The sequence below is a fragment of the Homalodisca vitripennis genome, chromosome 1 (assembly GCF_021130785.1).
Source record: "Homalodisca vitripennis isolate AUS2020 chromosome 1, UT_GWSS_2.1, whole genome shotgun sequence".
Classification (NCBI taxonomy): domain Eukaryota; kingdom Metazoa; phylum Arthropoda; class Insecta; order Hemiptera; family Cicadellidae; genus Homalodisca; species Homalodisca vitripennis.
Genome location: NC_060207.1, coordinates 155,706,225 through 155,720,245, shown reverse-complemented (window position 1 = coordinate 155,720,245; position 14,021 = coordinate 155,706,225). Strand labels below are relative to the sequence as shown.

The 14,021-nt window shown below is 36.1% G+C and overlaps 1 protein-coding gene across 1 annotated transcript in view; it reads right to left on the bottom strand.

The window, feature by feature from the left end:
• Window positions 1–1,220: 1,220 nt before the first annotated feature.
• The window catches only part of LOC124374384 (LIM domain-binding protein 2-like), a 162,015-nt gene continuing 149,214 nt past the window's right edge, over window positions 1,221–14,021 (bottom strand). Inside the window, 3 exon segments of the mRNA XM_046832609.1 lie at window positions 1,221–2,237; window positions 2,239–2,405; window positions 10,308–10,435. Coding sequence (XP_046688565.1) covers window positions 2,162–2,237; window positions 2,239–2,405; window positions 10,308–10,435 — 371 coding nt within the window. The 3' untranslated portion in view covers window positions 1,221–2,161.

The window sequence follows — 14,021 nt, the reverse complement described above, 5'->3', positions numbered from 1 at the left end:
ACTATTGACGATTCTTAACCCTTTGAGTGACGCAGCCATTTTCCATAGTCATATGCATAAAGTGTTGGGCCATATCATGTAATTTTGTAAGTGTTTGGGTAATATGTCATCCATTTTTCTATAAAAAACAAAATGTAATATAATAATGTGATTTAAAACAAAATTTAACTTCAAAATGCAAGGATTTGGAAAAAAGTAATTATGAAATATAATACAGAAGTAGTAATTAAATTTTGATAAACTAAAAAAATTTTGTACACAAAAATTATATTTCAAGTTTTTATGTTTAAATGTTTGTTTATATTTTATAACTAAACTGTATAAGAGACCATACAAATCTAAATAAAAAATTAACTCGCTAACACTGTTATCGCTCTACCTATTGATAACAAAATATGTAGAACAGATACTTTCATCCATTATTTGTAAAATACTAAACTCATCATTGGTAATATTTTCCTCATATGTTTATATGCATATTTTACAAAAAAAAAAAAAATCAAAATTGCAATGTTTAAAAAAAAACAATGTTAAAAGGAATGTAAACAATGTTCTTTAAAAACTTGGCCACCAGTAATAAATAATACATTTATGCTTCCCATCACATATTTATAGTGTTGTTATACAAAAAAAAGGAAATACATTAACAATAATATAATCTTTTATATGCATCAAGTGTTTTATTGTATATGTTTAATCTTTATGTGTATTTACAACAAAAGACACAATCATCAGTGAGTATCATACTATGTTCGATTCCTGCATCAACTGTCAGATGAAAATGTCGTCATAATTTGACAATACTAAATAAATTGGAATCTACTGAATACAAAGGTATGGTTAATAGACCAAAGTGACCTAAAAAAATATTAAACATTATTCAAATATGAATCGTCAACATGCACGATGCTGGCACTTTATGCATTTTTTACACCACTGACGCCTGCGATGCTGCACCACTCAAAGGGTTAATGTAGGAGGTCATTATTTTCCTATTAAAATGAATTACTGTTATAATATTAGCAATCGTTCAATAAGAAAATGTTAAAAGTGCTTCTGCAAACAATATGTTAATTAGAACTATATTTTGTTGATGCAACTGAATGTATAACTATTCTTTTTTTATCGATAACGTGTATTATAACATCCAAATGATGAAAAATAACACAACAAATTCAAAGTTAATATGATAATGCTTGGTCTGAGTAAATTATTCTGTAGAGGCTTGGGAAAAGTTTTACTTAAATATTTTGTTATATCAGTTTGTATAGTTGAACTCCTTGCGCTTTGTACAAGTTAATGAACATTTATTTTCCATTCATCTTGAAAACATAAACTTGTTACTTTAACAATAATAATTTACATAATATAGAAGTTGCTATTACATCTAACTACAAAGTTTCTTTATCCACATTTACAAATAAAAGTATAATACATAAACAATATGCCTTTTAGGAAATTAAGGGTGATGATTGGATAACAATGTGATGAACTATCATTTTGCAACTCGCCATATTCACTCTTATGTTTCAAAGGAACCACAATGTTGAGACAAACTAATCTACTTTTAACAGAACATAAAAATTTACGTTCAATTTGCTAAGACTACTGATAAAATGTTATCCATAAACGTATATGTTCTTAAAACAAAAATAAAGGGAAGAAAGATTGGAATGTTTGAATCATTTAAAATTTTTTAAATTAGTTATTTTTTACAAAATAAATTAACACCTTGCTGATGACTAGTTATAAAACCTAAACAAACAATCCATAGAATTTTCAGCACGATAATATAGGCCCTAGTCAGATTGGAATTACTAAAAAACTACATTACCCCACAAAAGGAAAATAAAAGTTAGAGTTGGTGATCTCCGATTTGTGCTAAAACGTTGTGATGTCCGAGTTAAAACAGTGTGATCCCTGGACACAAGCACCACAGCATGGTAATCACATCACTCGTGTTCTCTCTGTCTACCACTGTTTAGCTGGTGTCGCGTACCAGTACGCAGAACTTTGGTAAAGGCAGGAACTTGGCTTGCTGCGATTTACAGTCCGGGCACAGTCAATGGCTCTGTCTAGAAAATAAATATAGAAAAAGGTCACCGTCTGCTAGAAGCGAAGCAGTCCAATACTGATAGTGAGATTACTGTAGGGGCTTGTATCACTGACTGACTGCGGGGGACTTCTTGTCCGAGTCTTGACTGGAGGGGGTGGTCTGTTGGGGGGGCCCCCGCTCACCCCCCGCCCCCCCACGAGTTGGGCCCCGTCTCGGTGAAGCTGTGAGCTTCGTGGTCCAAGCTGTTGGCTGCATCGTACTGCGTGTTCTCCAGCCGTGTTATCAGTCTTTCATCCTCATCCCCAAACTCTCCTCCCATTAGAGACGGTTCACCCACCACCATCACATCCTGGACACAGTACACAGACATGCTATAAAGTTAATAGGTTATATCACATTATTATTATTATTAGCTTTAGTAAACCAAAAGTTCTATTAGATTCTTTTAAATGTTTTTGATGTTTTAACAAATTATGATTATTATTTAATGTTTTTTATTATTATTATCCGTAATAATAATCTATATGACTTTAATATTGTTTTGTAAGAAAAAAATATATATACAATTTTATAAAATAAAACATTAACATTAATGCCCTGCATTTCAGTTTGACCTTTTTATTAAAATATAAACAGCTCAAAGGAAAAACTATTCTGATTTTTCTGTAACTTTAATTTTAATTAGAAAATTAATATACAGGGTGGCCAGTCAAAAGTCTTTTCTAATTCCCGCTTTTCCCGGTTGAAAATTTCTGTGATTCTCTGACTATTTTAAAACTATGCAACTATAACACTGTATTTAAACTTAAACCGAGCGGAAAGGTGAAGATTTATCATCATCATCTGTATTTGCAGGAAATGGTACAAAGCAATATATGTAAGATATTCAGGTTGCTACCATCTTATTTTAATCTCTGTGTCCTTCAATATACATAACATCATGTATACCTAATAACTTTCCTTTCTGTAATGTTTGAAAAATAAATGTATTCAATTTGGAAAAAAAAGAGAGCAAACAATTACCGACACAGCTCTATCGCGGGGCAGACAGCAGTCAAGCATTGCGAGTTAGAGATCTGCTGTGCACAAACTTTCGGTTTGAGACAACGATTTTGCTGGTACACAAGGTTCAGTAGAACAAACAAATAAACCAAATACTTTCATCTGGACTCTACTTATAACTTTCATTTTTTGGAGAAAAAAAAAACAAACCATAACATAAGAACGCCATGCTACGTCAAAAGAATTCAGAAAGATTCAGGAAAATGGATATTTTAAAAACTAAGTCATATTCTCTACCTATTCATTTTAAATACTAGAAATGGTATCTTATAAATGAGCTTTCAGAATAGTTTTCATTTACATAAAAATAAAACCTTCCATCATCAATAACAAACAAAATAACAGTGAGTATAGATCAAATAAATATTAGCACTCGTATGTCTACCGCTGAGCAGCCAATGTCCGTGCATAGAACCAGCAGACATGCTGGTGTTAACAAATAGAGACAGAGTTAATACGAACTTCAAATTTAAATATTATTCATGCATTATATTATTTTGTTACTGTATGTTTCTGAATAGTTTTTAAACTACAAAAACAAGTTTTAGGTAAGGTAATTTGTATATTGTTGATAAGTTGTCCACGAATAGACGAAGCAGACTCGCGTCAATGTGACAAAATAAATATAGAAAATGCTAATTATAATTAATATATTAATTGTTAAACTACAGTAATTTTTTAATTTGGTTATCTATCTCCATTTTTAATACAAAAAGTAAAAATGTATTAGTAATCAGTAATTGACATACTGACGATCAGCCATCGTCCGTGAATAGACTTTTAGAGATTTAGCTTCCACACATCACTAGTTGTAACATAGTAATATTATAATTTTCCAGGTGTATTTTAAGCATTTCTGTTGATATTGGAATCAAGTGAAAATAGCCGCAATATCGGAATAGATCCATCCCTAGTAAAAATTCTAGAGACATTATAAAATACACACATTTTTCCTGGAGCCCAAAATTCATGCATGATTCACATTTGTTTTTCCATATTATTATCGTTGGTGACAGCCCTGGTTATAATCCCACGAAAGTATTGTGGTTCTGAATATGTCCCATTGGGAGCCAATATATGAAGAATGCATCTGAAATTTACCTGCTGCAGTTAAATTCTGAATTACCAAAGTGCAGTTAATTTGCAATATGTAGAATAAGAAGACACCAAAACAACAGAATCTTCAATATTTGCCTCCAGAATATGAGCACAAATTAATTAATGTTATCAATTACTGACTCTTAAATATTGTGTGTTGGCCCTTTAAGATAGTACATAGAATCACCCCATCACAAAAACAAAACTACAAAATAAATAAATACAAGAAAGATTGTAGTTCAAGTCACAATGTGTTCGTTAGATTATAGTCATGGACTACGAAACAACATGACGTAATGGTCCTAATATACGCTGGACTATTTGTTTGAACAGTTTGAATACTGTCTAACTGCTTGTCATGTGTGCAAAGAAGTTGTTTAGATGAATAGTTAATAATAATAATAATGTCTTTATTTGAAGCGATTTTCAACATTACATTGTTGTTTTTCAAAATAACTCAAGTCATACATTTACAATCAAGACACAAACAAATCTATCTATTATCATCCGAGAAATACAAAATTAAACTAATCAAACCGATAATACATTAACAGCTATTTAGGGGTGAAACACTCCTCCTCCAAAGCCAGTCTGAGATTGTTTTTAAACGAGGAATATCCATAAGCCTTTAGACTCTGAGGGACGCTGTTGTACATCTGGGGGCCAAAGTATCTAAATCCATTCCTCCCCATCTCCAGCCTGACCCTGGGCACCTCCAGCATGGCGTCCTGCCGAGTGTGACAGTCCCTAATCTCAGCCTGGGTCTGTAGCATCCCCCTGAGGTAAGACGGCTTTCCCGTCAGCAACACCTTGTGAACAAGGCAAGCCACCTGAAGTTTGAAAATGCACTTTATAGGAAGGATCCTTGCTGTACGGCGATACTGGCTAACGTGATCAAATTTTCTCAGGCCGTACACAAATCTTGCAGCAGAGTTCTGTAACCTATCAATCAGGACCGTACCCTCAAGGGTCAATCTTCCCCCAAATACAGGAAGAGCATAAACAATAACTGGGAAAACCACAGCTTTGACAATCTTAAGTTTCACTTCCTCTTGGAGTAACCCCTTAAACCTAAACAATACTCTTAACCTATTCATTACACCACGATTGATATTTTGAACATGGTTCAAGAAGGTTAACTGCTTGTCAAAAGTAACGTCAAGGATTTTTACTGTGTCCGAAACCTGCAAAGGAACACCTCCCAAGGAAACTCCCAAGGGTCCATTACCAAGAAAGACTGCATTTGAAGAGGGGTAAAAATTAACAAGTGAACACTTTCTTGGATTCAACTGAAGCCCGTGATCGTCAGCTCAGAGCCTGACCCTCAACAAATCAGCATTAATCTGCTGCATTGCCAAGGAAGACTGTAATGAAGGATATGACAACACAAGCTGAGTGTCATTAGCGTAGGAGTAAAGGGAACAGAATGATAACTCAAGATTAAGATCCGCAGTATACAGTACAATAGAAACATAATAGGACCTAAGCAGCTACCCTGAGGAACCCCTGACTCCTTGAGAGCAATCCCTGAAAGACGATAATTCACTCTGGTTACCTGGGTTCTGTCGATCAGATAAGAGTGAAACCACATTGTTGAAACCTGATCAAAACCGTAGTAATGCAGCTTAGCCAAAAACATATCAAAATTCACTGAATCGAATGCATGTGAGAAATCAAGAGCAGCTAAACTACTACAGAAATTCTTATCCCTGGTGGAAAACAGTTGGTTTGTCAAACTTAGTAGAGCAGATGTCGTACTGAAACCCTTCCTGAAACCAGACTGACTATCGGGCAAAACACCGCTGCACTCCAGGAAGGAAACCAACTGATTTGTCACAATTCTTTCCAATACCTTAGACAGAACTGGTAAAATGGAAATGGGCCTAAGCTCGGACACACTTGTAGGATTACTATTTTTGGGAAGAGGGATGACCAGGCTTTTTTTTCCATCCAGAGGGGAATTGGCCAGAGGAGAGAGAGAGAGATTAATGATATGGGTGATAGCCTCGATACAGAAAGGAGTAACTGCTTTGACCATGTTGATTGAAATTCCGTCAATGCCAAAGGCCGCGGTGGAGATACTGTTGATAATGTTTTTTACCTCACACTCGCTCACCTGCCGAAACTGAAATTTATCTTGCACCTTTTTGCAAGTAGCATGCTTATAAAAAGCAAGCTTTTCCGGGTTCACACTGTTATCGCCGCCCAAGCCAGCAAAGTAACGGTTAATTTCATCCGGGGTAATATTAACCGATACAGAACTGCCAGCAGTGCCTACCTTTAGATCTCCTGCGCGCAAGGTTGCCCAGAAAGATTTTGAGTCACTGCACTTTAACATTGCCGCAAAATAATCTTTTTTTGCCTTTCTAACGGTGTAATTGAGTTTATTGCGTGCACTACAGTATGCCGCTTTCGTACGTGCATCATTACGACAAAGTAAATCTTTTTTTAATTGGTTTTTTGTGCGTGTCAGAAGCATTATTTCTGAATTTTGCCAGGGCGCCTTCCTTTTGGTCACACGCTTTTTTACCAATGGAGCACATGCATCAAATACCTGTGTAATTCCCGCGGTTAACATATCCACAGCATCGTCAACATCACTCTGAAGTTCAATCCTATGCCATTCAATGGAGGAAAGCTCTGAGGAAAACATTTGCAGATCCACCTTTGACAGTTCTCTGTAGGAAATTAATTTTTCCTTCATTCCTTCCTTAGTCTTGCAAGGGCAGTCACAGAAAACCAACTTGTGGTCAGTGATACGCTTGCCTCGACCATCCAAGATCTTAGATGTGTCAACCACACCAACAGTCATGTTGCTCAGGGAATTCCTAACGATGATATGATCAATCAAGGCTGCGGTATTGTCTGTTTCGCGGGTTGGCTCATTGACGATCTGAGCAAGGTTCATCGATGCCAAGAGATTCCTAAAATACTTGAACTCCGGCTTATTGTTCCCAAGAAGATCAACATTAAAGTCGCCCATCAAAATCACCTCATCAACTTGAGAGAGCATGTCAAAGAAGAGGGCATGGAACAGAGAAGTAAAGCATGAGTAAGGGATATTCGGAGGCTTGTAGACCACACAGACACACAAGTGTAATCCCTGAACTTTTCCCAACACGCATATGTATTCCAGGTGGCCATCAATATGATCAAGATAGATCCGCTTCATAATGAATCTTTCCCTGAAGTAGACGGCGACACCGCCGCCATTTGAAGGCAAGCCAGTGCCGCATGTCCTATCAATATGCCAAAATGAATAGCCCTTCAAACAGTAACAATCCAAAGACATATCAGGAGTAAGCCAAGTCTCTGAGATACCCAGGAAATCAAAGTCGAAATCCTCAACTATAGAGCAGAGCTCACTGAACCCCGTGTTAATTGAACGAATGTTCACATGGGCTAATCTGCAGAGAGATGGCGGCCTATGACTGCGTTTCCTGACAAAGTGGGAGATAGAGGTGGTTGTACAGAGCTGGCCACTGAGGGCAAAACATTCAAAGAGGGGTGACCGTCCAAGGATGCGGTCTCCAAAGAAGTAGGCGCTAGAGGAAGAGGTACAGAGCTAACCGCCGAAGGCACTACATCCAATCCCCCCTGAATATGAGAGGAAATAAACTTGTCGAGAAGATGGTTCCCCGTTCTGTTAAGATGAGGACCATCACGAGCCGTGATATCTTTTTATTGAGACATTGGCGTCAACAAAAACCACACTGAAGTTATTGCACATGAGATCTAATTGCTCGTTAAAAAGATAAATGGATGAGTTGCTGATGTCTCCTCGCTTCAGGACTCCACTCAAGATGATCTTAGATTTAGGGAACTGACCCTTAGCAACACTCAGCAGATCAGCCATGCTGTGGAGAGCAGCCTTCTTTCCCCATCCACCATTATATCCAGCACCCCCATTGTACCCATTTACCAAATTATTTGTCCCAGCATGAATGAAGATAAGTTTTGGCTGGGAAGCCACATACCCCCAAAAGCTTTTCCTTAATATGTTCTATTTTTGCCCCGGGACAGACATCAACGGTTGCCCCATTCTCAGCACAAGGGGTACCCGCGTACCTCAACAAAGAGTCTCCAATCACCAACACCCCCGCGGATGATAGACACCCAATTGAGTATGAATCAGAGCCGGCCTATCCAGAAGTACAACAGACCCTTGTCAGCCTTACTAGCAACTACCTCAGTAACATTACTGCAAGATTTCATATTCATACAACTAGGCTTATGTTTAGCACCTTGTGTAACTGAGGTAACATTACCTTTGGAGGACTTTCTGTACTTATTATTTTTGGTATTCCGTTTTAACATTCCATTTACCAGATACATTTCTTATTACACCAACTACGCCACAGTTTACTTCCTCCTGGTCACCAGAACCTAATAATACATCATACGGATTTTTGTGGACAAAACTAGATTTTATTTGAGCTTGTATTCTATTGGACTTTAATTGTTTGCTTGTAGTTAATAGTTGATCGGAGAATTGATGAGATTTCTACCAGCCGTCGTCCAGCCAATGGTAGATTCGGCCAGCTGACCATCTGCAGACTAGTGACAAGCTGCGTTTATACTGGCAAGTAAAGATGAGAGAGAATTTAGAGTGATAATTTAAAGTTTAATGTTTTGTATCGCACATACGGAGAACACTTTGACACTGTCTTTTCTAAATGCTATTTTCACTTAAGAATAAGAGTTGGGCAACTTCGTTTGGAGACCATTTTGGTAACTGAATAAAACTTGCACTGCGTTAACGCTAAAACACTGCTTGCATCATGGTTACTAAAGCTTTACTGCTTACAGCGAAACGCTCATATAGGTGCCGAGGCCTGAGACGATCGATCGGCCTACTTTAATTGTCCAATTGATTGTTAAATGTTTTATGGCCTGCTGCGAAACAGGGGTAGAGCTAACCAAGATAAACTCTAATACACTAGTGGAGGCAACTGTCGTCGGATAAGGCTCGCAAACATATATCGATCTTCATTCAGTTTCACAGACATTGCATAAAATACAATTTCTAGATTAATCAGGTCCTGATTCAAGGAGGTCTCAAAACTATTTCTTGATTTAATAAGTTCTTAGAAATGGAAAATTTGTTTTTGAGATTTCCTGGTTCTACAGGAAGATTCCCAGCTTATTCCTGTTTTGTTAAATTTCCGGCTTTTTCCCAGTTTTGAGGCTATACTGTTAAAAGCTTCCTTTCACCCATCTGACCTTACGTCCCTAACTAAATGAACATATTCTGAAAGTCCACTTTTTTCAGAGGATTTTGCAGCAATTTGAAACAATATAACATTTGTATTTCTGTTATAGATTTTTTAGGTAATAATGATCAAAAGATATAAAATAAGTTTGTATTTAAGTAAATGTATATAAATAAGTAAATACTAGTAACAGACCTTTAAAATGACATGTCACAAGATAAGGGTTGCATTTTGAAATTTTAAAGTTACCACCTTCTACCTGTCTTTGAAAAGGGAGGTAAAATTTTTGTTGTCATCAAAAAAGTCTAAAAAAATAATTTAATAAGTCTTGTGAAGGTTGTATATTAATATCTCAATCTGTTTGGAATATACACAGGTGTATCAGGACTTAATTTACACTCTTTGATTTAAGGGGTTGTTTGCCTATCACTTTTGCTAGGATTGTCATAGAGATGTTTTGTTCATGGCATTATGTTTCTTTTGAATTTACCTTCAAAATGATATCTCACAAGATAGGGGTTACAATTTGAAAATTTCAAGTGACCCCCTCTACCCCTCTTAAAATAAATAGTTATTTAAGTCAGTCATCCACACTTCTGTAAAGTCAAGACAATGTTTAATGAAAATAAGGTTGAATCCTACTTAAATGCAGATTAAGTTCATTATTAGATGAAAAATTCAATTTGAAACAAATAAAACTGTAATAAAAGCCAAAAGTATAATGTTTAAATAATATTTTATTTTTAAAAACATATACAGTTTGTTTTACTCAAACTTAATATCTTATCCTATATCATAACATAATAAGTATAACTTGAATCTACATCAAAGTTTTTGATGTAATGTTAAAAATAGATCTATTTACTCTATGTCGATACCTGAGAAGCCAGAGAGAAGTTTGGCCCCGGGGAGCGTTTCTTGTTGGGTACAGGAGGTGCGTTGTTGGCAGCCCCACCGCTCTGAGAGCCTTTCCGTTTCCGCCTCTTGTTAGCTGGTCGTTGAGACTCTACACAACACAATTGTGGATAAAAATAAAGCATAAAATCACAAATCTAATCTTCTAAGAAAGCAGTGACTAAAACCTAAAATGCATAAGAATGGATGAAAATCTGATTTGACCGCACAAAACAATTTTCTATTCTTTAGCTAAAGCTATTCTTCTAAGTTAACTTTAAACCTCATTATTAATTCTTTTTCTTCTTCTTAAGTCCATTACTCAGGTGGGCAGACAAAATTTCTTATGTCTGTCTGTCCATACAACATCTAAAGAACAAAATGATAGACTTGAAATTTTGTACATTTTGAAAGAAAGCTTCATTTCTATATATGCAATATTGAGTTTGATGATGGTGCATGTCACCCCATGGGATTTGGTTAATTGTTATGGAACATTTTTATATTGGTGTTATGATAACCTTGATGGCAACAAGAAAATAGCAGAACAAACAGTTTTGTAAACAATCTGAGTACAATTATACATGACATTTTAATATGTGACATAGTAATACATGTAATGAGATTACTTTTCACTCTATGATTGGTGAGACTTTTCGTTTACACTGCTTTTTTTCTTAAAAATTCTTACATATATCTTGAGAAAATTTTTATCCGTAGTCTTTAAACTTTGCACAACATTTTATTTCTAATTAGACAGTATGAGTTGATAATGATGCATGTCTATTCATGGAATTTGGCTGAGCGTCATCACTCAGTAGTCTAGTAAAATTTCTCTCTTGTCTGTCTGGGGAATGCAAAAATCTATTCTCTGTCTGATTGTCAGTCCACAGAATATCTTGAAAATAAAACTAGTTAGAGAATTGGAATTTTCCAAGCAACTACAGTAAAGCCGGTTACGTGAGATGTGGTTTGGCATACTCCTACATTGTTTAGTAAGAATATAGTAAAGTATTTCATCATTACCGTTGTATGTATTGCATATTTACACTTAAATAAATAATAGAATACAATGTACAAGGGTAATTCGGAAAGTCAAGTCCGTTTTTTTATTTAAAAAAACCACAACAGATTTTTTCAAAAAACTTTTTATTTGATTCCTGACATCAATCACTATTTTCTACACAATTTCCACTTTTGTTTAAACACTTGTCATAACGATCTACAAGTTTTTGAATGCCGGTGTCATAGAAGTCGGCCACCTGCGACAATAACCAGTCTTGTACTGCTTGTTTCACCTCGTCATCAGTGTCAAAGTGCTTCCTGTCTAGGAACTCTTTTAGGTAGCGAAACAAGTGGAAGTTGCTCGGTGCCAAGTCTGGGCTGTATGGCGGGTGTTCTAGCTGTTTCTAACCAAACGATTTGATGAGATTTTGGGTTTGGTTGGCAGTGTGGGGTCTGGCATTGTCATGCAGCAACGAAACTCCAGCTGTCAATAGGCCACGTCGCTTGTTCTGTATTGCTCGTTCGTCTAAGGTTAGTCAAAGTTGCAATAAGTGGCTCGCTCCATGAACTCGACTAGCAATATCCCACGTCTATCTCAAAACACTGTCACCATAACCTTGCGTGTGGACAATGTTTGTTTTGCTTTCACTTTAACCGGTGACGTTGAGTGACGCTACTCCATCGACTAGCGTTTCGTTTCTGGGGTTATGTGGGAAACCCAAGTCTCGTCACCCGTCACAATGTGGTCTAAAAGGTTATCACCTTCCTGATGATATTGGATCAAAAATTCAAGAGCAATACCCATTCTTCTTTTTTTATGTTCCTCAGTAAGCAGCCTGGGAACCCAACGTGAGCACAATTTGCGAAAATCCAAAATTTCAGAAACAATTTTAAACAATGTGATTCTACTCACGTTTGGAAATTCTACTGCTAATGAAGAAACAGTGAATCGCCGATCTTCACAAATTTTTTCATCAACGGCTTTCACCAAATCTTCCGTGATCACTGACGGCCGGTGAAATTTTCCTGTCCATCTTTAAAAGCTCTCACCCACTTCCGCACTTTGCTGTCACTCATTGCATTTGGACCATACACTTCACTTATCTGTTAATGAATATCCGCTGCTGGAACGTTCCTTGCTGTCAAAAACCGTATCACAGACCGTATTTCACAGTCGGCGGGACGTTCAATAGTTTTAAACATTTTAAAAAGGCACAGACAACAGCAGACTACAACGATTTCACTGCAAATGGCGTCGTTCTGCGCGTAATGCGTGCCGGGAGTCAGGGGGCATGCGCATTTGGCTGCTCGCTTACTGTTTGTCTGGTTAACGCGAATCGGATCTTACTTTCCGAATTACCCTCGTACAAGTTGCATTTTCATAACATGAGGTTGGGAATAGGTAGACAAATGTTATCCTACTTTGAACCAAAATTGTACAATGTATTCTCCTTTGATATAAAGAGAATGCCACTTTAAAGTTAAAGTTAAACACTTAAAGAACATGTATAATCCTACATAGATTGTAGATTTAAACTATTTTTTTTTTGATTTCCTACAGTCATGGGTAGTTCAATTTAGAATTTTAAATTCTTACTGGTTACTAGTACAAGATAAAAGGGTTTTTTTTTTTAACAGACATACTGAGAAAAAATAATGTACAATACAAAAGAATTTTTACAAATTATTAATTGGCCTATTATCTCAAATGTTGTAAAATACGAAAACAACTCACTAATGTAAAAAATAATGTTAACTACTGCCAACAATGTTTAAATATTATTTATACTTCACTAAAAATTATAAGTTGACATCCTTTCTAAGGTTTTGCTTTAAACAATCTAGTTTTTTAATCCAAAATACAGACCATCAGAGATTGCAGTTGAAGGAATAGCCTATTTAGCACGTGACCTTTCAACAGCCAACGTCCTACTCAGTTTGCAGACTGAGCTAACTAATTAAGTTTTGGTTTGTACAGTACAACACTGTGACAACGGTCACGGTGCCAGGTGGCAGGTAACGTGTTGTGCCAACTGCACTCTTTCGTGGCCCCTACTGTAATATTTTGAGTCTGTTACAATTGTTTAAAACTACAATTATTAAAAACTAACAACACATTAAGTGTTAAAATGTCTTTGTACCACTTCATTCAAATAAATTTAGAACAAAACAATTACATAATGATTGGTTTTATAAAATTGAGATAAAAAGAATGTATTTAAAATACAAATTTATTACAATAAGAAATCATGCTCAATAAAACTGTCTATTACAGAAATACCTGAGTCAGTGGATTTACGCATTTCACTGTAAAGCACACAGACAACACATGTGATAAAATAGTCAACAATTGTTTATAGTACTTTTTTTATATGTTAGACTACAAAATAGTGATAAGACTTGCTAATGTTGTGTTATTGTACACAATAACTTGGAATCTTCCGTGAAGTTCATGGTATCATTAACCCTTTGAGTGCCACAGTTATGATCTGTCAACACCATGATTCTCTGGGTATTGGTGTTTTGTCTAACATTGTCTACAGTTCGTTCATTTCACACTGGCATCAATGAACTGGAATGGAAATAATTGCTAAGAATGTCTTTTAATGGGGTCATTTATATTGAGATGTGTAAATGTTTGTAGATGCCCTTGACAGTGGGCATGTCTACGCAGACACCCAGGCTTGGTGCAT